This window comes from Enhydra lutris, unplaced genomic scaffold (genome assembly GCF_002288905.1).
Source record: "Enhydra lutris kenyoni isolate GAN:26980312 unplaced genomic scaffold, ASM228890v2 scaffoldscaffold25, whole genome shotgun sequence".
NCBI classification, from domain to species: Eukaryota; Metazoa; Chordata; class Mammalia; order Carnivora; family Mustelidae; genus Enhydra; species Enhydra lutris.
In genome coordinates this window covers 21,571,594-21,599,475 of record NW_019154109.1, presented here as the reverse complement: position 1 = coordinate 21,599,475, position 27,882 = coordinate 21,571,594, and the positions used below count along the sequence as shown (strand labels likewise).

The following is a 27,882-nucleotide window of genomic DNA, read 5'->3' as shown; positions in this document are numbered from 1 at the left end:
CCTCTCTCTCTGCCTGCTTCTCTGCCTACTTGTGATCTCTCTCTCTCTCTCTGTCAAATAAATAAATAAAATCTTTAAAAAAAAAAAAGTGTGGGAGGGGCGCCTGGGTGGCTCAGTGGATTAAGCCGCTGCCTTCGGCTCAGGTCATGGTCTCAGGGTCCTGGGATGGAGCCGAGCCCCGCATCTGCCTCAGCATCCCTGCTGAGCGGGGAGCCTGCTTCCCCCTCTCTCTCTGCCTGACTCTCTGCCTACTTGTGATCTCTCTCTCTGTCAAATAAATGGATGAAATCTTTAAAAAAAAAAAAAAGTATGGGAGTTATAGAGGAGCATGCAGAATTAAAAATGGTTCACTGACTACTCTCTTCTCAAACCAATGGGTTTTTTTTTTTTTCTTCTAATGCAAGGTAATTGCTTTTATAAAAACTAAGGGGAATTCCCTGAAGAGTCCAGTAAAGTAAAGTATTCTGCAGCTGGAATGTGGCTAAGTGTCTAAGCCAGAAAACTAAATGGTGCATTATGGCTCCACAGTATCAGGAGAGATAAAACGAAATTCCAGTCCTAGGACACATGCTCTAAGGAAGGGCCTGGTAGAGAGTATCGTTTGCATTTTTCATTTCGTTTAAGCAACGAGAGTGTGATCATGGGCTACTTATCTAACTTAAAAGCAAAGTAGTATCTTTATACTATATATAGAGAGAATATATATAAAGGATACTACCTTTAACAATACAAAATGACTATTCTCTTCGATAGTTTTTCTTGCTCTGAATTCTACTCTAATAATATAGTGGGTTTTGTTTCCTAATCAACTGGAGAATTTCTGTCTTTGAATGGATGGTTTTAAGCAATTTACATTTATTGTTGTAACTGATACGTTTGCTATTAACTCTGCCATCTTATGTGATTTGTGATATTATAATCACCGTGCCCTTTTTAATATTGAAAAAAAAAAAAAAAAAGCGTTGCCGTTCCCTCTGCTGTTTTCATCGCCTACCTCCACACACAAACATAAACACAGGGAGGCACAAAAAGTGTGCTCCTTAAGTATATGGTGAAAGTCTAAGTGAATAAAGAGGCAATTTTTGCTTTTGCCTGTTTGTGTTTACTTTTGTTAGTGCAATAACAATCATAAGTAGATTTTCTTCTGTCCTGCAAAAAGCAAAAAAACAAACACCAACCAACCAACCCCCAGATAATGAACGTAACAAATCATTATCTGGTCAGGAAAATAGGGTCTCCCTGGACTTACTGGTAAGCATACAAAAAGGTCACAGGCCCTTTTAAGAATCTCGTAAGTGGTAAAACAAACAAACAAACAAAGAAAAAGGAAAAAGGAAGCACTAGCGACCATTCTGCCTAAAGCTGTTTTGCTATTGGGAGCGGAGGCAGAGGTGGACCGTGGACCTGAAGCGAGTCCACAGACACCTGCAGTTTGGGCGTAGGCCGTCGCCGATCACCGCAGTGCGGTATTACTAAACCCCTGAACATTTTAAGAGTGTACAAAGTGGACCGGAAGACGCCAGAAACCAGAATGAATCTTAAAAGCGGGCACACCTCTCGCTACGACCACAGGCGACACACGGCCCGGAGAGTTCAGGGGAAAACACGGAGAAATGGAGTTTTCTGGCGGGTCGGGAGTTCCCGGCGGCCGTGGGAGTAGCTGTTCTGCGCCTGCGCCGAATTTCCCGCATGCTCAGTAGCTGCTATAGGTTTGTCCTACATCCCCCAACGTACGACCTATTGACAGGAAGGCGGCCAGGTACTGGACTAGAGGGACCTGTTGCTTGGTAGCTTTGTGTTGTTGCTGTTGTTACCCTTCAAGTGTTTTTCGTCTAGCTTTGTTCCAGGCTTGTCACTGTAAGTTTCTCCCTTGCGAGTCAGGACAAGGGCCTTGGTCTGATCTGACTCATTTATTGGTCCCCTAACTCCACCCCTTTGCACAGATACAAGGAGATTACAGGGATTTATGTTTTAAAAAGAAAAAAGTTTGCACGAGTCAGGTTGCCTCTCCAGATATTCCAATTTCGGACCTAGATTCTTGAGTGCCAGCGATTTAATTATTGATCGGTGCGTTTATTTTCGTGCTCCAGGGTCTTTTCATGGCTGTTTGCTGTAGAATTAACGAGGCAGACCTAGACAGTGGGCTCGTTAGTGCACTCAAATTAGAGACTGCCTTTCGTCTGAAATTAAATTTCATTCAGATAGCACACCTTCTTTGTACTATCTATCCTACATACTTGTAGGCTTGCTTGATTTATTCAGGTATCCCTGAAAATATAATTGCTAGTTCAAAAGATATGTAGCTTTTACTTTCAGTTAACTTTTCAAAATCATCCTAAGAGGTTTTAACCACTGTGCATCCTTGCTCACAGTGCTCAGAAGGATGTTCCCTCACAGGCTAGCCAACACTGGGCGTTTTCATCTATGCCATTCTTACACATGAACAATCATCTTTTGCTGTTTTAATTTGCATTTCTTTCATAACTAATGAAGTTGAGCATTTCATGTAATTAAGGGCCATTGTCTTTCTTTTAATAGGAATAGCCTATTTGTGTCCTTTGCTCATTTTTCTACTAGATTATTAGTCTTTAACATATTATGTAAAAGCCTTTTCCATAATCAAAATTAACTAGATGTCTAGTACATGATACAAATTTTTTTTCTCATTTTGTCAGTCATCTGCTTTGCTTGTGGTAATTTGATTACATAGATATCTTAATTTTTATTCAGTCAAATTTGTCAATATATTCTTTTATAGATTCTTAGTTTTTCTCATGTTTAAAAGTCCTTTACCAAATTTGCAAAATATTTAACACAGTTTTATTCTCATGCTTTTAGGGTTTTATTCTTTACTTCTAAAATCATGCATTGATCTGGAATGTATGTTGATACAAAGAATACAACAGAAAGTTCCAACATTTTTTTTTAAAAGATAAGTAAGTGTTCCCACCATTTTTGCACAGTTTGCCTTGTGATTTGAAATACCACCTTCAGTGTGTTTGGATCTACTTCTGGGATTTCATTCTGCCCGGGACTAAACTGTTTAATTCTTACTGTTTTGTATCATATTTTGGTAACTGGTAAGGAGAGTATCTTGGCTCACTGTTCTTTTTCCAGAATTTGCTCTGTTATGCTCTTATTTTTATTTTTCCAGATGACCTTGAACCTTATCATCACTTGATCAGGTTTCAAAAGATATTATCTTTGCATTTTTTAAAAGATTTTATTTATTTATTTGACAGAGAGAGATCACAAGTAGGCAGAGAGGCAGGCAGAGAGAGAGGAGGAAGCAGGCTCCCCACCGAGCAGAGAGCCCGACTTGGGGCTTTATCCCAGGACCCCGGGATCATGACCCAAGCCAAAGGCAGAGGCTCCAACCCACTGAGCCACCCAGGCGCCCCTAATCTTTGCATTTTGATTGGGACCTCAGTCATTCATTTTTTTAAAAAAATATTTTATTTATTTATTTGACAGAGAGAGAGAGATCACTAGTAGGCAGAGAGGCAGGCAGAGAGAGAGGGGGAAGCAGGCTCCCTGCTGAGCAGAGAGCCGCATGCCTAGCTCTGTCCTGGGACCCCAAGACTACAACCTGAGCCTAAGGCAGAGGCTCAACCCAATGAGCCACCCAGGTGCCCCTCAGTCATTCATTTCTCAAAGATTTTACTTATTCATTTGAGAGAGAGTCAGAGAAAGAGAGACAGAGAATGAGCAGGGTTAGGGGAGAGGAAGAGGGAGAGGCAGGCTCCCTGCTGAGCGGGGAGCCCAATGTGGGGCTCAGTCCCAGGATCCTGGGATCATGAACTGAGCCCAAGACAGATAGCTAACTGGCTGAGCCCCCCAGGCGCCCCTATCATTCAATTTTAGATCCTAATCCTCATGTGTTTATTTACCACCTTTATATTCAATTCAAGATACCTTTCCCAGGCTATCAAAGGAAATGGATCATTTGATTCCTGTTTTTAATCCTTCAGAACTAGCCCTGTTGGCTACTGTAAAGATTTTTTAAAGGATGAGGTGTTAGGTTGATACCCTTAAGTAGCATACAACCTTTTTACATATGTATTTCAAGCCTCAAGCCCTGAATGTTATGAAAAAGAATCTGCAACATGATTGTGGGTTGTATTGGTTATCAGATTACATCCCCAGGGTCAAAATGATGTTGCAGAAGATATAGGAATTTTTTTAAAAATATTTTATTTATTTATTTGACAGACAGAGATCACTAGTAGGCAGAGAGGCAGGCAGAGAGAGGAGGAAGCAGACTCCCCGCGGAGCAGAGAACCTGATGCGGGACTCGATCCCAGGACCCTGAGATCATGACCTGAGCTGAAGGCAGAGGCTTTAACCCGCTGAGCCACCCAGGCACCCCGATATAGGAATTTTTTTGCTCTGAACACTACTGTGATGTCTCCACAGGATAGCCAGTAATGAGGACAATTATCACAATAATGGTTAGCCAGTATGATTTAGTGCTGCCTTGTACCAGGGACCGTTACAAGTGCTTTACCTGCATTACTCATTTAATAATTAAATTCTATCCTATAGATACTATTATTAGCTCCATTTTAGAGATTGAGGCACAGAGAATTTAAGTGGCTTTCCCAAGACCGCACAGCTAACAAATGCCAGAGCCAGGATTTGAACACTGGAGGTTGACTCCAGTGCCTGTGCCTTTAGCTATCTTACCCTGTTTTTGAGTAAGCCATTGGAAAGCTGTGTTCACAAAGGGTGTGTTCACAAAGGGTGGGGCTTTAGGACGCAGAAGGCGTAAAACTGGTGGAGAAGGAAGTACCGTGTATATAACCTGATCCGCTCTAAGGAAGTTCACAACTTGCCCGTAGCTTTCCAGCAGCAGCGCCGCGTTGTGTGTTCTCCATCAGTATCAACAAGGTGATTCTCATTTGGGTTCTGGGAGGGGGCACCAGGAACCTCTTTTCCAGATGTGTTTTGATAATATGATTAGATTCATTTTCTTTATTAAGGTCCAAAAGTGTATTCTTTTGTTTAAAAAATAGGTAAGAAAAATATTAGACCAGGGGATAATAATATTTCATTACTAATTATGTTTGGACTGAAGAAATATTTCAGAGAAATTGGTAGAATTATTTTATTTGCCAACTAAAAGTGATTTGCGGGATCTCTGTAAAAATCACTGTTCTGCTTTACATCAAACCTATTACATTCTTATGCGACTGGTGTTAGCTTTGAATGGCAGTTCATATAGTATGTACTTTATGAGGAATGTAGTAAAACAAGCCTAAACAGTTTTCTTTATAAGAAAACACTGTGGATGTGGCAAACATAAAAGGAAGTAGTTTAGTCATATATGAAGCCTGACAAGGCTGGAATGACTGCTTACTTCGCTCAAATGTAAGTAATATCTGTGAAAAGGTACAACACTACCATACAGTGAGGGAAAATGATCTGCCTTTCACCAATGGCATTTTATATAACATGGGGACTGTATGAACATGCCAGCACATATTATAATATGCTCAGTAGTTAAGACATTTGGGTAGCACGTGATTAGTTGCCTGAAGACTCCCATTTCCAGTGCAGAATAAATCAGATATGTGGCTGGTCATGGATAATAAGGAAGTGGAGGTGAGGTCAACAAAGTGTTTGCCGAATTATTTCTCCCATTTTCTATTTGAGTGTTAGTAATTTTCATAAGCTGTTTTTCCACCCAGCCTGCCAATAAAATGAATCTAGCCTGATTATGATGTAATAAGATAAAGAGAATTTAAATACATAGGAATTCACTTTATTTTCATATTAATTCTAGACAGCTCCTGGCCACAGAGGGATTCATTACCTTACATCAAATTCAATTCTGTTCTTCTGAAGGGTTTTAAACCCGTCCCTTGTTTATTGTCTTGATGTTCATAATCGTTGTGACTAGAATGTTAATGAGAGAAAAAAGATGTAAAGAGCTTAAAAGGCACATCAGGTCAAATGTGTAGTCAGAAATTGGCAGTAGAATAATGACTTGCTGAATTGAGGCTCATAGTGTCTCTTCTGTTCTGTATTGTGTTCCTTTGTTGTACTGAAATAATATTGACCTGATTCAGTTAGAGGGCTGAGAGTTTTTGTCATCATTTGGCTCCCTGTGAGCACTCTGAGAAAAAGTCCGAGAGGTTTGTTAGAGAGTGTTCTTGGGATCACTTATGGGAAGTGTGAAGAAGATAGTGATGCCTTGGGGAGTGGGGAGTTGGGCCACAATGCAGTCTCAGCAAAGGCCTCAGTCAGCCAACGGAGCTGGGCATTCAGAAGCCAGGATGACCCAGTAGAGTTGGGGTGGCAGCGCGGTTGGAGTGTGGACTGGCCTTCAAACCCATCCCCTCTGTTGCAGGTGCAGTGACTTAGCACATAAATTCCCAAAGAAAGATGGCAGCTAAAAGCCATCTGTTGGTGGCACTCTCAGCAGCTGGGGAAGTGTCCTTCAGCCTGAAGAGGGTCTGGGTGGTACATTCCAGCCTCAGAGCAGTCACTAAAATTGCAGGGTTTGAATTTGTATTTTCAAAGAGGAGTATACACTTTGTCCTGAAGGCTGTTTTTCCCATATTTTCCATAGGCCAGGGGCTATTCTGACACTCATTACTTTTCCAGATGATTAGTCTTCACCCCAATTAGGTATGTTGCACGTTCTCTTTATTTGGAAACTGAGGACGGTAGTAAATAGCCAGTAGATTAAATTTTATTTAATGTCTAATGGAATATTCATTGGTTTTTAAAAACTAACTGTAATCCCATGCAACCCCTCCTTTTTTTTTTACATTACCCCGTACATACACCCACATCCCTTATGCTCTTCGTACCTCTCTTGGCTCTTACCAGTTTTATGTTACAGATTTTAGGTTACATTATTTTACTCCTAATCCACCAAAAGATTAGCTCATTTATGGCAGATGTTGTATTTTGTATTTTTAGCCCCTGACGCACTTTCCACAGCCTTTACACATACACACATACCCCTCAGACATAAAACTTTGTCACATGCTCATGGGCCTGGGACAGTTTTCCCCATGCTTCAAAATGTCCCATCTGCAGAAAGAAAGAATACTATAAAATTTATTGAGAGAGCTAATGCTGACATAGAAGTTTTTCCAAGTCTCTCAGTAAGTATTTATTAAAGGATCTGTACAGTGAGGTACTCAGTAAATATGTGTTGAATTGAATTCAAGTGACTGAAACCAGTAGTTGGCTTTGAAAGTAATGGTATTTCTCTTAATTTCCCCTTAGGACTGATCATGGCTTCCAGTCACACCGTGTTGATGCGGCTTGTAGCCTCAGCTTATTCAATCGCTCAAAAAGCAGGAACCATAGTCAGACGTGTTATTGCTGAAGGAGACCTGGGTATCGTGGAGAAGGTACTGAAAGTCTTGTCTCATTTCATAACAACTTTGTTTTTGTTCCTTCACATTTTAGTAAAGGATGTAATAATCTGGACAGACTTCAATAGTTGAAATAATGTCTCCTCTATGGAGATCACTAGATCCTTAGTTCATATGAGCTCTATTTCTGCTTTGAAAATGACTCCAGACTTCCTGCATCCCAAACTTTTATTTGTATGGTTAAGCCTTCTGACTGATGTCTAGCCCCAGAGCACTGTAACCAAGCTTCATATCCTAAAGAAATCTCTTACAGGACACTTAGTCCTTAGTGAACTTGCCATGTTGGTAAAATCTGGCATAAAAATAAGTATTCCTTATGGTCAGAGCTTTACATTTTTTTCTTCATAGAAAAGAAACACGAGACAAGGTTGTGGTTTTATTTTCCCCCAGTGTGATAATTAAAAACAGATAAATTAAAAAAAAAACACTTAGGTAAATTATCAGAAAGATAGTTTATCAAGAGAGTTGATTCTTTTTGTTTTTGTTTTTTAGGTAAGCTCTATACCCAGCCTTGGGCTTGATCTCACAGTGGTGAGATCAGGGGTCGCAGGCCCTATGAACTGAGCCAGCCAGGCACCCCTAGTGACGGTTCTTGAAAGAAAATCCTACCATGCATGTGTTCTTGTTTATTTTCTTAAAAAAAATTTAGACATTTTATTTATTTATTAGAGAGAGACACAGAGAGAGCACAAGCAGGGGTAGAGGCAGAGGGAGAGTAAGAAGCAGACTCCCTGCTGAGCTGGGGGCCTGACGTGGGGCTCTATCCCAGGACCTGGAGACTGTGACCTGAGCTGAAGGCAGACATTTAACCATCTGTTGACCCAGGTGCCCCTCTAGCTTAAAATGTAATTTCTTCTACAAGATTTAGTTATCATTTCACATTATAATTTTTAAATGTAAGTTTCCATATATTCACTTTTTATCATAACTTTTAAAGAAGATGGTATTGTAGGGGCACCTGGGTGGCTCAGTGGGTTAAGCCTCTGCCTTCAGCTCAGGTCACAATCCCAGGGTCCTGGGATCGAGCCCCGCATAGGGCTCTCTGCTCCGCAGGGAGCCTGCCTCCACCTCTCTCTCTCTGCCTGCCTCTCTGCCTACTTGTAATCTCTGTCTGTCAAATAAATAAATAAAATCTTTAAAAAAAAAAAAAAAAGAAGATGGTATTGTAATTTTGCCCAAATGAGAAAATTACAGGGTAGGATTAACCATTAACATTAAAATGATTTATAAATAGAGTTGTAGTTAAGTCACTCCTTTATGATAAATCAGACATCTATCTCAGGCTGTTAGCAGAAAAAAAATGAGGACCAAAAATATGAGTAAAAAACAACTTAGTAATAAACTCAGATGAGCTAATTATAGGACATTCAACACAAGTGCTTTTAAAAATTAAGAATGGGGTGCCTGGGTGGTTCAGTCAGTTAAGTGTCTGACTCTTTTTATTTATTTATTTATTTATTTGACAGAGAGAGAGAGAGAGAACACAAGCAGGTGGAGTAGCAGGCAGAGAGAGAGGGAGAAGCAGGCTCCCTGCTGAGCAAGGAGCCCAACCTGGGGCTCAATCCCAGGACCCTGGGATCATGACCTGAGCTGAAGGCAGTCACTTAACCAGCTGAGCCACCCAAGCACCCTAAGTGTCTGACTCTTGATTTCAGCTTAGGTCATGATCTCAGGGTCATGAGATCAAGTCCCGCATCAGGCTCTGTGCTGGATGTGGAGCCTGCTTATGATTCTCTCCCTCTTTCTCCCCCTCTCCCCAACACCCCCAACTAGAAAAAAAAAATTAAGAATAAAAATCAAGACGTGTGCCTGGCTGACTCAGAAGATCACTTGACCCTTGATCTAAGGGTCATAAGTTCAAGCCCCACATTGGGTGTAGAGATTACATAAATAAAATAACTTAAAAAAAAAAAGAATGAAAATCACAAAAAATAGTTAGAGAAATCTCACTTCTAATTTTGATAGCTTTATGGGTTTAATAGTATAGGAAGTGGATATAAGATGTCTTGATTTCAAAAAAAATATTTCATTCTCCATTGTCAAAAAAGATTCAAGCCATTGATAAATATGGACATGACATGTCCCATCCCCGCATCTTGAACCACTGTTAGGTATATTCATAAGTGGGTGATCAATTTTACCCAAACATTTCGTTTTAATTCATGATTCACATCAACCAAGAAAAGATCATTGTTGACAGATCAGAGGACTCTGCTTCGAACTCTGTCCTTTTCTCTTTAACCATTAACTTAAATACAGTTTTTAAGAATCATTGAATGTATCTTCTCAAAAATGTTGTGGAACAGGAGGATATAGAGAGCATACTTAACAAATTTATCAATAAAATGAACCTGGGAAGGGTAGTTAGCATATTTGATCACAGAATAAGTATTCAAAAAGTTACAAACACTGAGAAAAGAGGGCCAAGTCCAACAGGATAGTATATCAGGAATAATTAATAAGTTCCCAAAATATTCATGTTCAAGTGATAAAAAGTAAATCTGATTTACATTTGTTTAAAAAAGAGGTTTTTGGTTGACAGCATATATGCTCAGTGATAAGCCAATAATGTAATTCAGTGACTTCAGAAGGCTATTAATTTTACAGCCTTTTTAAAAGTTTTTTTTTTTCTATTACAAAAAATAGGAAATGCAGAAAAGTAGCAAAAAGTGAACAAAAATTATCCATCATACCACCACTACCAATACCGTCAATCATTTCAGATAGTTTCCTTAGTATCACTTATTTTTAAATTGATTTTATGCTGTGATTATATTAGATGTGCCACATTGTAGCCTATAGCTAAGGAGTAATGGAAAAACAGTAATAATCTCCTGGTCCTCTGTATTGGTAATAACCTCCCTATCATCTGTACCTGTCAGATATGACTAGTACTACTCTCCCTGTCCTTTGTACTGGTAATAATCTCCTTCTGTATTGGTCACATACTTCTAGGTAATAGATTAAAAAAAAAAAGTAATAGTCGCCCTGTCCTCTGTATGGTCAGGCACTTCTAGGTAATAGGTAAGAAAAAAAGGTAACAGTCGCCCTGTCCTCTGTATAGTCAGACACTTTTAGGTAATAGGTGAGCAAAAAAGGTAACAGTCACCCTGTCCTCTGTATGGTCAGGCACTTCTAGATAATAGATGGTAAAAAAGGTAACAATCGCCCTGTCCTCTCTACTGGTCAGGCACTTTGTTGATACCTCATTTTAAAAGAGACAGAGCAGAATTAAATTTGTCACACAAAAGATTCAGAACGATGAGGTCTGGCATTATGTCAGTAGAAAGAGCAGGAAATATTATCCTGGACAAGAAAAGAATTGGGATAGCTTTCCTCATATACTTAATGGCTGGCAATGTGTTTGCTTTCCTCTAGAGAGTAGTGTCCAGACTTGATTGATGCAGAAGTCATCTTCAAATTTAACAATTCTTTTAAGAAGTTTCCACAGATATTTCTAGAATACCTCTGGTGTGCCAGACACAATTCTTTAGGAAATAAAACAAAGATCTCTGTCTTTGTGGCCCTGTATTCCAGCAGACTAGTATTTTGCATGTAGGTAACCAGAAGACTTAAGCATGGCATACAAGTCTTTGATTTTCATGATCATTCCTTGTTTCATTAAAAAGTATTGTAAAATATTTACTATTTACAGTAATAATTTTGTAACTCCACCCAATCAGGCATATATGTATGTATAAATTGCAACATGTCATAATTCTGTGAAAGCAGACTATAGAAGACGTTGTGGTTGTCATTTGTAAGATTTTCCACAGTCTTCTACTAGAATGACTATCTGACGGTAGGGATTGAGTAAGAATGCTGTGTGTGAGCTAAATATATCAAAGGTAATGCTGTTCATTTTCATAGTTTTTATATTTTGGAAACAGGAATTCTTTCTATCATCATGAGGACCTGTTGAATTATTAGGAAAGTAGATGCTTAGTAGATTAGAAGATTAGTGAGTAGAAGTTATAGAAAGATTCAAGTTGGGAATATCTTTCAAACAGCTAAAGATAGTTTTTAGCTTTGACTGCCATGAAAAGTTATGAATCTCCTGTCTCTTCATCTTTTTAAGCAGAAGATTGATCTAGAGGTCTTTTTTTTTTTTTTTTGAAGATTTTATTTATTTGACAGACAGAGATCACAAGTAGTCAGAGAGGCAGGCAGAGAGAGAGGGGGGAACCAGGGTCCCCACTGAGCAGAGAGCCCGATGTGGGGCTTGATCCCAGAACCCTGGAACCATGACCTGAGCCAAAGGCAGAGGCTTAACCCACTGAGCCACCCAGGTGCCCCTGATCTAGAGATCTAATGTAGGGAATTTATCAACTGGGGGAGAAAGTGTTCTTATAATCTAAAAGCTCCTTTCCAAACTTTAACCACTATAAATCCCATGAGAAAAACCAAGCCAGGAAACTAATTGACTCATTGGGTGTTAAGTTCCATGAATCTAAAAACAAGTGCAACTTAAATGACATAAACACTCATGCACTAGGAATCAGAGGACAACTTATTTCAGATTAGTTCTGCTAAAATTTACATTCTTTGTTGCAGACCTGTGCAACAGACCTGCAGACCAAAGCTGACCGATTGGCACAAATGAGCATTTGCTCTTCGCTGGCACGGAAATTCCCCAAACTAACAATAATAGGGGAAGAGGTAAGACTTGTAAGGAATGATCTCTTTTTTTAATGACTGTTTATCATATGGATTTATAATTGCCACTTTTTAATGACTTCTGTACCACTGTCATTATTTCAAGCATTACATCTGGTGTTTTAACACCAAAATAATTAGCCTGTTCCCTTGGACTTGAAGGAAACATCCGATTATAAAATATTTTAGTCCATTTCTAGGCAGATGTCTCAATTCTTGACTGCAGAAGATAGGGTTCCTGTTGTAATATTTAGCATGCAAACTAAGAGATGGACAGAGTTCTAGACCTTTGGAATAAAAGGGATTTTGTTGTTTCTGGTTTTTTTTTTTTTTTTAATCGCATACTTGTCCAGTGACTGTAACACTGAAAGTGAAGGAATTCACATTTTATGTAACGGAGAGAGAAGTATCTCATGTCAGAACCACTTACTTACTTATTTATTTAGTTTGGTTTTTTTTTTAAGATTTTATTTATTTGACAGAGAGAGACACAGTGAGAGAGGGAACACAAGCACGCGGAGTGGGAGAGGGAGAAGCCAGCCTCCTGCCAGGCAGGGAGCCTGACACAGGGCGTCATTGGATCATGACCTGAGCTGAAGGCAGACACTTAACGGCTGAGCTACCCAGGCGCCCCTATTTATTTTGATTTTTAAGAATGTGTTTATAAGGGCTTAGGATGATAAAGGGCAGGAATCTTATGCTTACAAATAGGTTTATAATGATTAATTCATGATGAATTATTAACTACTGAATCCTGTTGAGGGCAGGTTAGGCATTTGAAGCCATTTAAGTGTTCCCATGGAAACTAGAGTGAAGTCAGAACTCTTTTAATTTTTTTTTGTTTTTGATTAGTTTTTTTATTTACATTCAATTAACATGTAATACATTATTAATTTCAGAGGTGGAGTTCAGTGACTTCATCCGTCTTATTAATAATCAGTGTTCATTTCATCACGTGCCAACATCCATTTACCCCATACCCCTCCAGCAACCCTCAGTTGGTTTCCTACAATTCAGAGTCTCTTATGGTTTGTCTCCCTCTCTGATTTTGTCTTACTTTATTTTTCCCTCCATTCCCCTACGATCCTGTTTTGTTTCTTAAATTCCACATATGAGTGAGAGCATATGATAGTTGTTTTTCTCTGATTGACTTATTTTGCTTAGTATAATACCCTCTAGTTCTGTCCACGTCGTTGCAAATGGTGAGATTTCATTATTTTTGATGGCTGAGTAGGATTCCGTTGTGTGTATAGACTACATCTTCATTCATCTGTCAGTGGACATTGTAGAGGCACTTACTTAAATAAGCTTTTAGCACTTAGATTTTTTTTTAACTGTTCAGGATAATGAAGATGGGATTTTTTCGTACTCAACTTTGATCAGCCATATGTGGTCATTTTTGCAGTTTTATTCAGTGTGCTTTATTTTTTGACTCAGTTAAGCTCTAGACATAAATGGGAAACAGGAAGGTCTGGTGAACTCTGATGCTGCATTTCTTCTGTCACTAAGACAATGGGTGCTCTGGGAATACCAAACAGCTTCAGTAACCATCCTCATTATCTGCTTTAGGATCTGCCTTTTGAAGAAGTGGACCAAGAGCTCATTGAAGATGGTCAGTGGGAGGAGATACTGCAGCAGCCGTGCCCATCCCAGTACAGTGCTATTAAAGAAGAAGATGTATGATCCATATGATTTCTTAAGTCTTTGTTGACCCTCTGTTTGTGCTCTAGTAAATAAATTTTGCCTGTAAGGTTGAAAAGCTGGCAGGCATAAAATAGGGGCCCCCAGGAACTTGAAATCTTTAAGGGAGAGCAAAGAAGTGTTAGGCGACCATAGGGAATGTGTGACCTGTTGGTTTAGGGCTTGGTTCCTCACCCCATCAGTTTCTTCTCTAAAACTGTTTCTAAAAATACTTCTAGGGAGAACATCTAATTTGTTAGTAGATTTGGTAGTAAAAACTTTTGTTGGTAATTGAGGCTGGAAGGAGGTGAAGTAGGTCGCTGTTTTATGTTTGGAAGGCCATAAAACTCACCTTGCTTCCTTTATAGAGCCGCTTAAACTAAATCTCTGGCTTCAGATAATTATGCTAATTCTTTAGTTGTTGAGTTTTGATTTATTTAACGCACATTCATTGAATACCTACTGTGAGTAAGGTGCTTTGCTTTGAGGGAGGGAGGGCACAAGGACAGTGAGACGTGGTGTCTTCTGGGAGAAGGGGGCTTCATTCACAGATTCATGCCAAGCATTGTAATTCTGGTGGGTCATGCCTACATAGCCTGAATCATCCTGAAGTTCTAAGGAGAAGGGATTTCTTCTTCTTCTCCCTCCTCCTTCTAAGGAGAAGGGATTAAACTTCTACTCTCAGTTTATAAACTGTTCATTTTTCTTTGCTGGACATATGTGGTGTCCTTAAGTTAAAATTAGACTGTCTTAATTTTTTTTTTTTTTAATCAGCCTTTATATGTTAGAGTGAGTAGCAGCCACACACTGTTTAAAACATTTTTGGTGCCACTTTAAAGCTTTCCCTGTACCGCCCCCCAGACCTCAGTGTGTTCATAGCATTTTGTTGAGTGTTCAGGTGACAGTAAATGGATGAGTGAAGCATGTCCTATTCAATATTCTTAGATGGGACTTTTCTCTAATTTAAATGGACTTTTTCCATGATTATGAAACAATAAGGTGTTTTACTATTGTAAAACTGATGACATTAGCTTAAGCAATTCAAAATATAACTTTAAAAATGAAGAAAGAGGTATTTTTAATCTACTTAAACCTATTTTTTAAATGTTGTATGCTTAATTTAGATATTTCCCTTTTTTCAGCTTGTGGTCTGGGTTGATCCTCTGGATGGTACCAAGGAATATACTGAAGGTTGGTATCTCTTCAATATTTGTTTTTGATAGCAGTGGGTCTAGTAAATGATATTTAGTTAAAAACAATTAATATTTCATCTGCTGCGTAACAACCCAGTATCATATTTTATGTTTATGCCCTAAAGCTGCATTTCTGCTCATCCTTGTTATTATTGTATATCAGCGATTGTCAAGACAGGGAAAGAGAAAATTCAGTCCCTTCAAATACCACCCCGTGATCTCTACCAGTGCCATGATTCTAATGTCCCCCAGGTGGGAATAACTAACAGAAAGCTAGGGTTACCAGAAGGACTGTGCTCTGTTGGGGCAGAAAACAAACAGCTGTGCTCTGCAGTCACCTCCCGCCCCTCCCTCCCCAGCCACCCCTTCCCCTGCCACCAAATACCTCCCCTCCAACCACACCCCCTGCCCCCTCATGCCCCCCCCAACTATGAGCTGTTTTCCCACTCATAGCTTCACCTTTAGAGATGAGTTTGGGAACGCGGTACAATATTTCTCCTTTCTGAAATTGTCTGAGATGAGAAAAATTAGAAAGCAGCACATTAAAATAAAATTGGCAGCGTTAAAGTAAAAAGACCAGGCTCAGAGCCAGAGTTTTAGGTTTTAGGAGCAGAGCAGATATAAGCTTAGAGTTTTATTTTTGAAACCAAGATCTATATAAGTTTTCTTATATTGGTTCTCAGCTTCATGACTTAAAAAAAAAAAGATTTCTCATAATCATTAGAAAAAACTCTCTGTGTCCTTGGGTGAGACATACCTATACGTCTGAGTCAGTCACACAGTATATGTGCACGTGTATGTATGTGTATGTGTGCACAGTGAAATGTCACTCTAAGGGAAGCTCTAGACAGCTTAATGTGTGTGAGAACACCCAGGTAGATTGCTTAGATGCTGACACCCACCTCTGGAGATTGATTCACAGGCTCTGGGAAGGACCCAGAAAATCAGTATTAAAAATTATGCCAATGAAGGGGCCCCTGGCTGGCTCAGTCAGTAGAGCATGCAACTCTTGATCTCAGGGTTGTGAGTTTGAGCCCCATTATGGCTGTGGAGTCTACTTAAAAAAAAATTATGCCAATTAGTTCTTATGCTTCTTGATAATCTGCGGACTCTACTTGGAGAACCCTTACCCTGGAGACTTGAAATGCAGGTCTAGACAGTAATCCTGGAGTAGAGAGTGAACCAACAGGCAGGACTGGCATGGGTGGTGGCAGAGGGGACAGGAATCTAACAGTAATGGCTGCAGAGTCATGGCTGGTTTATTCAGTTGATATACAAACTGTACTAATGAGACCGTGTCTACCGACTCAGTTAAGTGGCCAAAGAAGTCGAAGCCTGCTTCTGTCTCTGGCCAGCTATCTCTTATAATTTGTGCATTTTGTCAGAAGTAGGATTGATCGTGGCTGAATCATCACAGATTTCTTACCTTTATTCTAAAAATAACTTGGAGCAATTGATGCGCTGATGATAAGTCAGAAAATTATATAATTGAGCTTGATACTCATTTCTTCTTCACAGGTCTTCTCGACAACGTGACCGTCCTTATTGGAATTGCTTATGAAGGAAAAGCCATAGCAGGAGTTATTAACCAGCCATATTACAACTACCAGGTATTACTATAAATGATACAGAAATACTTTATTAGATACATAAGTAGAGTGTTCTGTGATTTCCTGATGATATCTAAACCAGTGGTTTCTAGCTTTGTTTCCCGTACAATTACTGGGAAGGTCTACAAAATACAGCTTCCCAGATCATACCCCAGACCTGTTGAATCAGAGCCTCTCAGGGCGTAGGTATTTCTCTCCGGAATGTATATGTATGTATCTGTGTGTAGGCAGACACACCGTATGTATTCATATATGTATGTATTTTATGGATGCCTCTTGATTCAAATGTAGAAGTTTGGGAATTACTGACATGGTTCTTGATTAGCTTGGTCATTGAGACACCTGATTTGCAGGTGGTTCTTGAAGCAATTGAAGAAATGAACCATTTCAACCAAGGAAAGATGCTAGCCATGTTGTTTGCCAGGTAATACTGCATAGCACCTAAATTACAGTCAGCATTAGTAACAGAACTAGATACGCTCTTGCGCTCATTTGTCTTACTTTATCTCTCTAATCTGCTCTTTCTACTCCAAAGAAACTGTCTTTCTTACAAGCCAGAGACTAATGTAATTCCAAAGCAGAAATATACCATGAAATTGCATTAAATGTTAAAGGAAATTGTTGCAGTAAAATATTTGAGGTATTCACATTAGTGTGATCTTGATTGAACTTCGGAGAAGCAAAGTAACCAGAGTAGGGACTATTACTACTGAATTTCTAATTTGAGTTTAGAGCAGGATTAATCTCTGCTTCTAAGATAAATTTGTTTCTCATGTGTATGATTATAACTTTTTTATTTATAATCCTGTGCTGCTTAAATTTATTTAGCAAAAATAGTGGATTATTGGGAAAGTCTCCCATATTGAATTGCTTAAGTGTCCATGAATTCTTTTAATATGACTTTAACGTTTATACAGCGTTATAGAAAGACACAAGCTTGTGGTTTTTGTGTAGACTTTCAAGTAAGTTAACGCTATTACTTAAAAGAGGGGCATATAGTTCATAGATAATGTTGTAATGCATGGCACGTTTCATCAGAAGAAGATCACAGTGCTTAGAGGTTATCAATACTTTCTATCACTTCTTTCTGAGATTAGAAACATTGTATTCGTTTTCCACAGAACAATGAAAAGCAGAAGTTAAGGGAACACAAGAATGAAGCAAAGGTGAGAAAAATAGCTAGGGTTTTGACCCCACTAGTAGGTAGAAAAGAGGCAGGTGACTTGTGGTACCCCAGGTGGCCATTGTCCATCCCCTGTCTCAGTTCACTTCCTCCTATTCTGCTTCTCCTGTTGCTGCCTTTCCCTTTACCACAGTTCCTCTGCACTCTCTTGTTCCTCTCGTCCACCATCCACTCCTGCTTATGCCTTAAAATTTGTTGCGAAAGTGGAAAAGTTGCTTAGTTCTGTTGATGGTATTCAGGGCTGGACATTCCATTTTTAGTAACCATCAATATAATAACAATAGCTAAAATTCATTATGAGTTTACTGTGTGCTGCCAGACTGAAGGGATTCACATGCATTATCTCATTTAATACACACCACAGTCCTTTAAGGAAACTTTGTTCCTGTTTTAAAGAAGAGGAAACTGAGTCAAGGAACTTGCCCCCAGACCTCCCAGTTGTCATTGACAGATCTGTAGATTGAAACCCAGGCCCAGGGGTGCCTGGGTGGCTCTATGGGTTAAGTGTCTGACTCTTGTTATCAGTTCAGGTCATGATCTCAGGGTCATGAGATCGAGCCCCAAGTCAGACTCCACAGTCAGTGTGGAGTCCATTTGGGATTCTCTCTCTCTCTCTCTCTCCCTCTGCCACTCTCCCCTGCACTTGCTCGCTTCCTCTCTCTCTAAATAAATGAATAAATAAAATCTTTAAAAAAAAAAAGGAAGAAGAAAGAAGGAAACAAACCCAGGTCCAGACCCTTAGCAAATACTCTATAGTGCTTTCTTGAGATAAAGACTTCTAACAATGCAAACTTTAGTATTCTAACAGATGCTGAAGCTGGTAGGCACTTGAAAGAAACAGCTTAGTGCAAAGAGACCTAATCTGTCTTTATGTTGGAGATAGCTTCTTTTTTTTTTTTTTAAGATTTTATTTATTTATTTGACAGACAGAGATCACAAGTAGTCAGAGAAGCAGGCAGAAAGAGGGGGGGAAGCAGGCTCCCTGCTGAGCAGAGAGCCCGATGCGGGGCTCAATCCCAGGACCCTGAGATCATGACCTGAGCTGAAGGCAGAGGCTTTAACCCACTGAGCCACCCAGGCACCCCTGGAGGTAGCTTCTTAACCACTGTGAATCATAATTAACCATTATGAAGTAAGATGACAATGTTAGCCTTTACCACCCGCCAGAAAGTTGTGGTGGGGCTCTGAAGGAGAGAGACAGAGACGAGGAGCACAGCGGAAGGCTGGCTGGCAGCCTCTTGGGGTCGCATTTACCTCCCCAGGGTGCCAGATCCCCTGGGCACATCCTCTTTGCCGCCATACTCACTTACAGAGGGAATATGACATCTTAGGGAACAGAATACCCATGTCCACTCTCCAATATGCTTTCCTTTCTTTTTCAGAATAACTGGAGAGCTGAATTAATAAAAAGGCTCCTTGAAAGCATGACTTGTATCTCAGCAATTAAGCGAAAGCCCAGTGGGCACCAGAGCCCATCTGTACTTCTCAGGTTCTAAGACTCCTGTAGTGTAGACTCGATGGCGAGCACAGGAAGCACGTGAACATATCCTGAGCTCCCAGTGCTTGTTCTTTGGTTCCTTTGTTGCCCCATTTGCAGGGCGAGCTGTGAGCAGACAGCCTCCTGCTGGCTGCCTCTTCAGGGATCACCTCACTTGTAAAGAGCTGCATGGCCCCGTGAGGTGCCCTTTCTCAAGGCGGTCCATTTCCAGTGACTGGTTATTGCCTGAGTATAAGTGCCTGGTATCTCCTTCTGATTTTATTTTTTTTTAAAGATTCATTTGTTTATTTGACAGACAGCGATCACAAGTAGGCAGAGAGGCAGGCAGAGAGAGAGGCAGAGAGAGAGGGGGAAGCAGGCTCCCTGCTGAGCAGAGAGCCCGATGCGGGGCTCGATCCCAGGACCCTGGGATCATGACCTGAGCCGAAGGCAGAGGCTTTAACCCACTGAGCCACCCAGGCGCCCCTCTCCTTCCGATTTTTATAACCCTGAAGGGCCATTCTAGCTTCAGAGCTCCCCCCAGGGCCGGCTGAGACTGTTGTTGGATCTGCATGACAGCTCTGGGTCTCCCTCTGCCCACTAGTGCTTCCTTCCCTCCCATCCACAGGGGTTAATCCCAGGGGTACTCCATGATAAAGACGCTGTCTGTCCCAGAATCTGCTTCCCAGGAAATCCAACCTGCAACATAGGTGTATTTCACTGTAACGGCAGCCAGGGTACTGTTAGTGGGCGACTAAGATGTGTTTGAAAGCATTTTATTTTTTTAAAGATTTTATTTATTTATTTATTTTTGCGAGAGAGACAGAGAGAGAGAGAGAGAGAGAGAATGAGAGCACATGTGCATGACCAGCAGGGAGGGGCTGTGGGAGAAGCAGACCTCCCACTGAGCAGGGAGCTTAATGTAGGACTCGATCCAGGACTCTAGGATCATAATCTGAGCCGTAGGCAGTTGCTTAACCCACTGATCCACCCAGGCGCCCCTGTTTGGAAGGATTTTAATAAGGAAAATGGGGCAGTATAGTTTAGTGATGAAGACTACTGGCTTGGAATACAGATGAGCCTGAGTTTGGTTATGATCTTACTGGAGTCCTTGGGCGGGTTACTTCAGGGATTCCAAATCTCATTTTTCTCATCTAAAGAACAAGGATGATAATCCCTACTTCATGGAGTTTTGGGGGATTAAATAAGATAATACATGTAAGGCATTTAGAATAGCACCTGCTATACTAAATAGTATTACTTAGTATTCAGTAAAATATCTGTATGTCTACAATATATGTTTACTGTATTAACATAATGGTGTTACGATGACTCTGTGTTAATCATTTTATGCATCGGGTTACGTTTTTCTGCATGAAGTGTATAGTTATAACCATGTGTTTGAAAATTCTTTGAGCTCTGCAAAGGAAATACAGATGCTGAGATTGCATTGTCATTGCCCTTTTTACCAGCACAATTGTCAGCACAATTTTTAACCCTGACCCCATTGTCTGTGGCTGCCCCTCAGTATCAGCCTGTTCAGTTGCCCTGTCTCTATCGCAGCAAAATACATAACTGCCATTACCTATTCCCACAGTAACAAGATCCTTGTTCCCTGGATAATGAAAAGTAGTAATCAATACATCGTGTTTCATTTCCTGGGGACTTGAGTACCTTTTGCAAACAGCTATTTTCAAATACAATAATGAGATCACTGGCTGACTCAGAGAGACATGGGAATCAGTATATGATGTTTCCTTTCCTGAGGACTTGAAGGAGTAACTGTAAGTTCCCTCCAGTAGCTCTCAAACCCAGTTTTTAGCCAAAACAACAAGAGAAGGCTCCGTTGATTATCTCGGGAAAATCTCAGGGTGGATGATGATGTTCTGGTTCTTTATTAGATTACGTTGTCATATTTTTATTTTTATAAAAATCAGGATGCAAACGTAAAGCGATAGTCTCTGTATGGCTGACGTTTTTCTCCAGATGATTACAAACATTGCTGTTATTTCACCCACTTGCATAGGCAGGACCCAATGCTACGTTGGGGAGGACAATCTGGGGAGTTTTAGGTTTAGGTGCCTTTGGGTTCCAGCTGAAAGAGGCTCCTGCCGGGAAACACATCATTACAACGACCCGCTCTCATAACAACAAGTTGGTGACTGACTGTGTCACCGCCATGAACCCTGATGATGTGCTGCGCGTGGGAGGAGCAGGAAATAAGGTACGAACACGTCTGCCATTCCGCTGAAATGCAATTGAATTATGGAAAGAAATCCCGAGCATTTCCCGAAACGTGAAATAAGAGCTGGGAGAAGGAGTTAGAGGTTGTAATTGACCCTTAAAAGCACATTTCAGCAACATTTGAATTTTTTTTAAATGTTATCGTTCGAGTCTTTTTATCTAAGAGAGTTCTGTGCTAATGCAAGTCATTAGGAGGACATCTTGAGCCTCTTGCCAGCCCTCGTATTCTTGAGGACCCTCTTGGGTTACTTCCTAGACCTTTCTTCTGTGGACCCAAAGGATGGGCCTGCCCCCCGTTCCTGGACGCTTCCCCCATTCTTTCACGTAGGCTTCCATTCTGCCGAGAAAGTTGTGAAACAGAACCCAGTTAGGTCTGCGTCCCTAGCCCTGATCTCTTCTCATCTGATTGCCCCCTGGATAGCACCATGATGACATACTTCAGATATCTCAAATTCAGCATGCTCAATTGGATCTCTTCCTTTTTCCTTCCTGCCCCTACACGCATTCCTCCTATTTCCTGTCTGCTTAATAGTACCACCATTTGCCTAATTGCTCCAGCCAGGCCCCTGAAAGTCACCCTAGACTCCTTCCTTCCTCATATCCCATCTGTATCTTCTTAATTCCTCCCTAACGTCTCCTTTGTCCATCTCAGCTGCCTCCACCCTAGTTAAAACTTATCATCATCTCTCACCCAGACTTTCCAGTAGTTTCCAACTGGTCTGTCTATTCAGTCTTAGGCCTCACAGTACCATAAAGCAGTTAAAAATGCAAAACTTACTGTATATCACTTCCTTGCCCCAAATTCTTGGATAACTCCCTGCACAACAGTTTAAAACCCAAGCCTGTGAGAATGGAATGTTAATTCCCTTATGTTTTGGCCCTTGAACACACCCCAGGCTTATCTCATGCCATCCCCCAACTCAGACCCTGGGGATACCAGACTGGCTTCAGTTCCCGATGTAAGTCTTCTTACACTTGTGTCCCTGGCACGGGGAAGGCAAATCGTAAATACTTACTGAACTGAGTGGAATTCATTTTTCTTTACCTACCCTTTGGAAGCAATAATCAACTATTTTTAGATTTTCCAAAAGCATTTACTGGTGAGAGGATGAAAATGGGAGTTTAAAAATAATAGTATTTTGGGGAAAAAAATTCTAAAACATTTCCAAGTAAAAATGTATTCACTAAATATAGTGGCAGGTGTAATTTCTCTTTGCCCTTACTTTTTTTTTTAAATTAATTAATTAATTTATTTATTTGACAGACAGAGATCACAAGTAGGCAGAGAGGCAGGCAGAGAGAGAGAGGGAAGCAGGCTCCCCGCTGAGCAGAGAGCCCGATGTGGGGCTTGATCCCAGGACCCTGGGATCATGACCTGAGCCGAAGGCAGAGGCTTTAACCCACTGAGCCACCCAGGTGCCCCTCTTTGCCCTTACTTTTATAACTGCAAAAATCCCATTATGTGTTTTATTCCCAAGGGGCACCATTCTCTTTAGGAACAAAGTCCCCACCCTGTACATCCCCCACCTTTTCTCCTATAAAAGTTGGGGCAATTATTAACTTTTTTGGGCATGTTACTAACTTGTTGGGCAGTTTAACTTTTTCATGTCAAGGACTTCTTTAAGAGTCTAATGAAGGCTACAGCCCTTCTTCCCTTAAGAAAACAGACCCAAAATAGTTCCTGGCACATAATAAGACTTGACACATATTTGTTGAATGAAAGAAAAGCGTTTTACATAGAGGTCTACAGCAAGGTTTAATCGTTTGATGGTGTTCTTGAAGAGTCCTAAGAAGAGTAATTGGTTACATTGCATTCATTGAGATTTTCCTCCTCCTCTCAGTCTGCTCTCTTCCTCTGAATATTTGAGGCCTGAATTTTACAGTACTGATTATTTTATGGTATAACCCAAAAATAAGTAAATGATTCATGAAAGCCTGATAGCAGGTTACTCTTTAGAGTCATGTCGATTCTATCAAATACCCTCAGTTTTGTTAGAGAATTATAGGAGTTATTTTTTTTTTTTTTTTAAAGATTTTATTTATTTATTTGTCAGAAAGAGAGAGCGAGCGAGCGAGCACAGGCAGACAGAGTGGCAGGCAGAGGGAGAAGCAGGCTCCCCACGGAACAAGGAGCCCGATGTGAGACTCGATCCCAGGACGCTGGGATCATGACCTGAGCCGAAGGCAGCTGCTTAAACAACTGAGCCACCCAGGCGTCCCGAGAATTATAGGAGTTATTAAGATGACAATTTAAAAATTCATAATTTGGTAGAAGAAACGGTAATATGTAGTAGGACTCCAAAGACTTAAGAAACTACTTGTTAGTTTCTTTGTCAGCATTGCATTTGTATTAGGACTTACTGCATTTTATCTTGTAAAATGTTGATGTTCCTCTAGCCTTTAATCTACAGGATTAAAAATCTTCAATTTTTCTATAATATACAGTACATTGTTTCTACAGCAGGAAAAAAACCAACACAATAAAAAGCAAACTTTATTTATCTAAGTAGGACTATGAAGACTGTTCTGATCTCTTCCTTGTAGCTTATTTAACCACTTCCTCCCCACCCCAGGTCACTGTATGATTCTATATTTTATTGTATTCTGTATATTTCTCCATAATACTCATGTTCCTTTCAACCTGCTAATAGCTTTCACCTAAGTTGAGTCTGACAGAGGCATGGATGAAATACACTTGGTAGAAACAAGCATTTTCTCTTATTCTTTAATCATTTCATGGCCAGGGGATAATTATTATCTCCAACCCTACAGATCATTCAGCTGATTGAAGGCAAAGCCTCTGCGTATGTATTTGCGAGTCCTGGATGTAAGAAGTGGGATACTTGTGCTCCAGAAGTCATTTTACATGCTGTGGGAGGTCAGTCCCTTTTATTTTGGGGAATTACAGGTGTTACAGCTTTTTTATTACGCTACGACAGAATCTTTCAGTATATTTACCTACATTCTGAGGCCAGAAAAGCTCAGAGGAATCCTAGAGATTAGCCAGCCCAACCCCTGCATTTCAGAAGTGAGGATGTCAATTTTTCAGCAAATTCATTTTCTTTAGTTATTGTTTATCTTTTGGACTTCAATCTACATATAGATGACTTAATTAAACCCTTATTGATTTGTGGATTTAATGCTTCTAGGGTTTCTCTTTTCTTGAAAAGTAAAATGGTCATCACCATTGTCTTCACCTCACTTAGTTTCATTTAAGCCAATACTGGTAAATGTTTCAGTACTAGTGCTTAAGATCACAGAGTTAGAATTTTTTTTAAATCTGACAATATATTACAAATATATGCATAGTAAGAGGATTTTCTATTTCCATTAGACATAACTTGACTTCTACTCTTAAGCGAAACATTTGATTTTTGTTCTATCCTTTCTCCTAATATATTATCCAATTTCATATCTCATCAGCATATTACATGACAAGGGAGTTAAATTCATCACAATTCCATCTCATTAGGATGCTAAATGAAACTATAATGTGACACAATTAAATTTAATGAGCATACTTCATTTAAACCTTAATAAATTGTTAATACTTGGTGGTAGAATGAAGAAAACACTTTTGAAAATGGGAATAGTAGCAATAGGGTAGAACCAGCAGAAAAAGTAATCATCTCAGGAAAAGAGAAATTAACTGATACCGAGAAATAGGAGTTAAAAATGCTAAATGAAATTAATTTTAACCAGGGAGAAAAATAATTTTTTGTCTTTCAGTTAGTCAAAATTGTTCTATAGTTTTAAATTTAAGTGAATTAAAACTTAAGCCTTTATAGTCACTCATTATTTTTCCTATCTTATCCAGAATAAATTGATACTATCCCATAGGGAAGTAAGAGGCACTTAAAAATAACTAGAAATGTAACGATCCGGCCAGCCACTGATGTTGTATTGATGTTTCTTCTGTAGGCAAGTTAACCGATATCCATGGAAATGCCCTTCAGTATAACAAGGAGGTGAAACACATGAACTCCGCAGGCGTCCTCGCCACGCTGCGCAATTACGACTACTATGCAAGTCGGGTTCCAGAGTCTGTGAAAAACGTACTTGTTCCTTAAAGGAAAACCTCATTTACTTAACTAGGAGAAGGACACTTGATTCTCAGAATAATATACTTTAAAACGAATTGGATGAAATTACTAGAGTTCCCCTTTCACTTAATTCATTGTTGATCAGTGATTTATATTTAGTTACTTAGCAGTAAAAAAGGAAAGAATTTCTTGATTAATTATTGACCCAGGCCAATTGTGAGATCAGAAGGATTTATAAAGTAAGTGTGTTACGGTTCTTTTCCTCCTTGTGAAAGGAAGGGTTAGTTTCAACTCGCTATTCTGGTCGATTGTTTAATCAACATCCCTGTTATTGTGAACAGTTTCTTTAGGGCACAGAATCACAAGTTGTTACCTGAATCTCATTCTTGTTTTTCACAATAATTTTAAGTTTTCCTTACTCCAGTTAAGAATATACTGAAATGTCATGTATGTTGATGAAACAGATTTATGGAAAAACTTCTTTGTAATAAATTATTTAATTCTAGTTTTTTATGTTCTTTACCACCTTTTAAAATTTTTAAGTAGTATTTGAAAATGACATAGTCTCTACCGTGGACATTACTTAATTCTTATGGTGCCATTGTAATGCCTAGCTCTGGCAACTTGGGTAATTACCTTAGTTCTTTACAAGGGGAGATTATAACATAAGCTATCAAAATTATTCTGACATTTTTGGGTCTCTTTCCAGTGCTTTTAAATAAATGTCTCTGTTACTGGATTAGGTGAGTCGTCTAAATTAATGGTTCTTAGACCCGACTATACATCAGAATCACCCAGGAGGCTTTTCAGAAATACAGACTCATAGGCTCATCCCAGCAGTTTTGATTCTGTATATTTTAAGAAGTCTACTCCAGGGAGTTTGATAATCACTGAAGTTTAGATAATATCCTCAGAACATCCGTAACCTAGCCTGAAGAGGTCTTTGTGGCTTTGACACCTTCGATGACTCCAGTCTCTTGTGACTCTCTTCTCAGTGACTTTCTTTTTTTTTTTTTTTTTTTTACATTTTATTTATTTATTTGAGAGAGAGAGAGAGACACAGTGAGAGAGAGCATGAGCGAGGAGAAGGTCAGAGGGAGAAGCAGACTCCCTGTGGAGCTGGGAGCCCGATGCGGGACTTGATCCCGGAATTCCAGGATCATGACCTGAGCCGAAGGCAGTCGCTTAACCAACTGAGCCACCCAGGTGCCCCCTCAGTGACTTTCTTATTCCCTCTTCTAGCCACTCCTACTTGGTCTCCTTTCTTGGTTTCTCTTTGTTTCCCTTCCCTTAAATGTCAACATTCACCAGGATTCTCTAGGTTCCCTCTACTTTCTCAAAAGATGATCTAATCCACACGTATGGCTTCATTTGGGTTGTTTGTCCTTAATTCCAGAATCTTTATCTTGTTTAGAGCTCATGGCGCGCCTGGCTGGCCCAGTCAATAAAGCATGTGACCCTTCACCTAGGAGTTGTGAGTTCAATCCCCTCTGCACCTTGGGCGTAGAGCTTACTTAAACAAAGCAAAAAACTTCTCAAGTTCTAGGTTATGCCCAAGAGCCTGCTTTGATGTCTCGCAGGTGTCTGTGAATTATTATGTCTACAAAGCTCTTCATTCTTTCCCATCCGTCCTTAAATTATTTTACAAATCCTTAAGGTGATCCTAATAACTGGCCAAATTTGGAAATCACTTCTGAAATCCATTTTCTTCCCTCTAAGAACACAATTCCTTATCTATAAAGAAGAGACTAAACTTAATTAAAAAAAAAAAAAAAAACAACCCAAGTGCAATGTGAGAAAAACTTTGAAGGCATTTTCTACATGTTCCTATTTAAAAGTGAATTATCCGAGAGACATATTGGCACGTCCACATTCTCTCTTCATTCACATTGCCTATTCATTAATTCACACCCTCATGCTCCTTTATTTCTTCCACAGATCACTGTCATGCCTTCCTGACTAATCTGCCTGCCCGCCCTGTACTTTCCCTCTGTTCTACTTATCATATCCTCAGGGGTGATTTTTCCCAAAATCAAATCTGGTAGTGCCACTCTCTTAAAATCTTTTAGGGCTTCTTTTTGCCTTCAGGATAATATACAAGTTTCTTGTCACAGCATGTGAACCTCTGATGTCATAGCTTCTTCCTTCTCCCGCGTCAACTCTGATCACTAACTTATATCCATGCTCAACCATTTAAAGTCCCCCCCCCAAATACCATGCTTTCTCTCACTGTGGCTTCCATTAATTCATTCAACAAATAATGTTTTGAACACGTGCTATATGTTGGTCACTGCTCTAGGTACTCAACATTTACTGGTGCATATAACACTGGTGTGAGTCTGTTCTGTTGAGCTCATATGCTTGTGAAGCAAATGAGATAAGGAACAAGTAAATGATATCAT

At 39.9% G+C, this 27,882-nt stretch overlaps 1 protein-coding gene across 4 annotated transcripts; it reads left to right on the top strand.

The window, feature by feature from the left end:
- The first annotated feature begins 1,696 nt into the window (after positions 1-1,696).
- Positions 1,697-25,985, top strand: LOC111151142 (3'(2'), 5'-bisphosphate nucleotidase 1). 4 transcript variants are annotated; one of them, XM_022508931.1, is made up of 10 exons: positions 1,697-1,759; positions 7,243-7,370; positions 11,949-12,053; positions 13,620-13,727; positions 14,873-14,921; positions 16,442-16,533; positions 17,655-17,699; positions 21,220-21,417; positions 24,210-24,315; positions 25,359-25,985. In XM_022508931.1, exons 2-10 carry the CDS (start codon positions 7,251-7,253, stop codon positions 25,505-25,507), a joined length of 972 nt encoding a protein of 323 aa, XP_022364639.1. In that variant the 5' UTR covers positions 1,697-1,759; positions 7,243-7,250; the 3' UTR covers positions 25,508-25,985. The 4 variants fall into 4 exon arrangements, with proteins under 4 accessions (XP_022364639.1, XP_022364642.1, XP_022364640.1 ...); XM_022508932.1 differs by lacking the exon at positions 1,697-1,759 and adding an exon at positions 1,834-1,857; XM_022508933.1 differs by lacking the exon at positions 1,697-1,759 and adding an exon at positions 4,846-4,890.
- Positions 25,986-27,882: the final 1,897 nt, after the last annotated feature.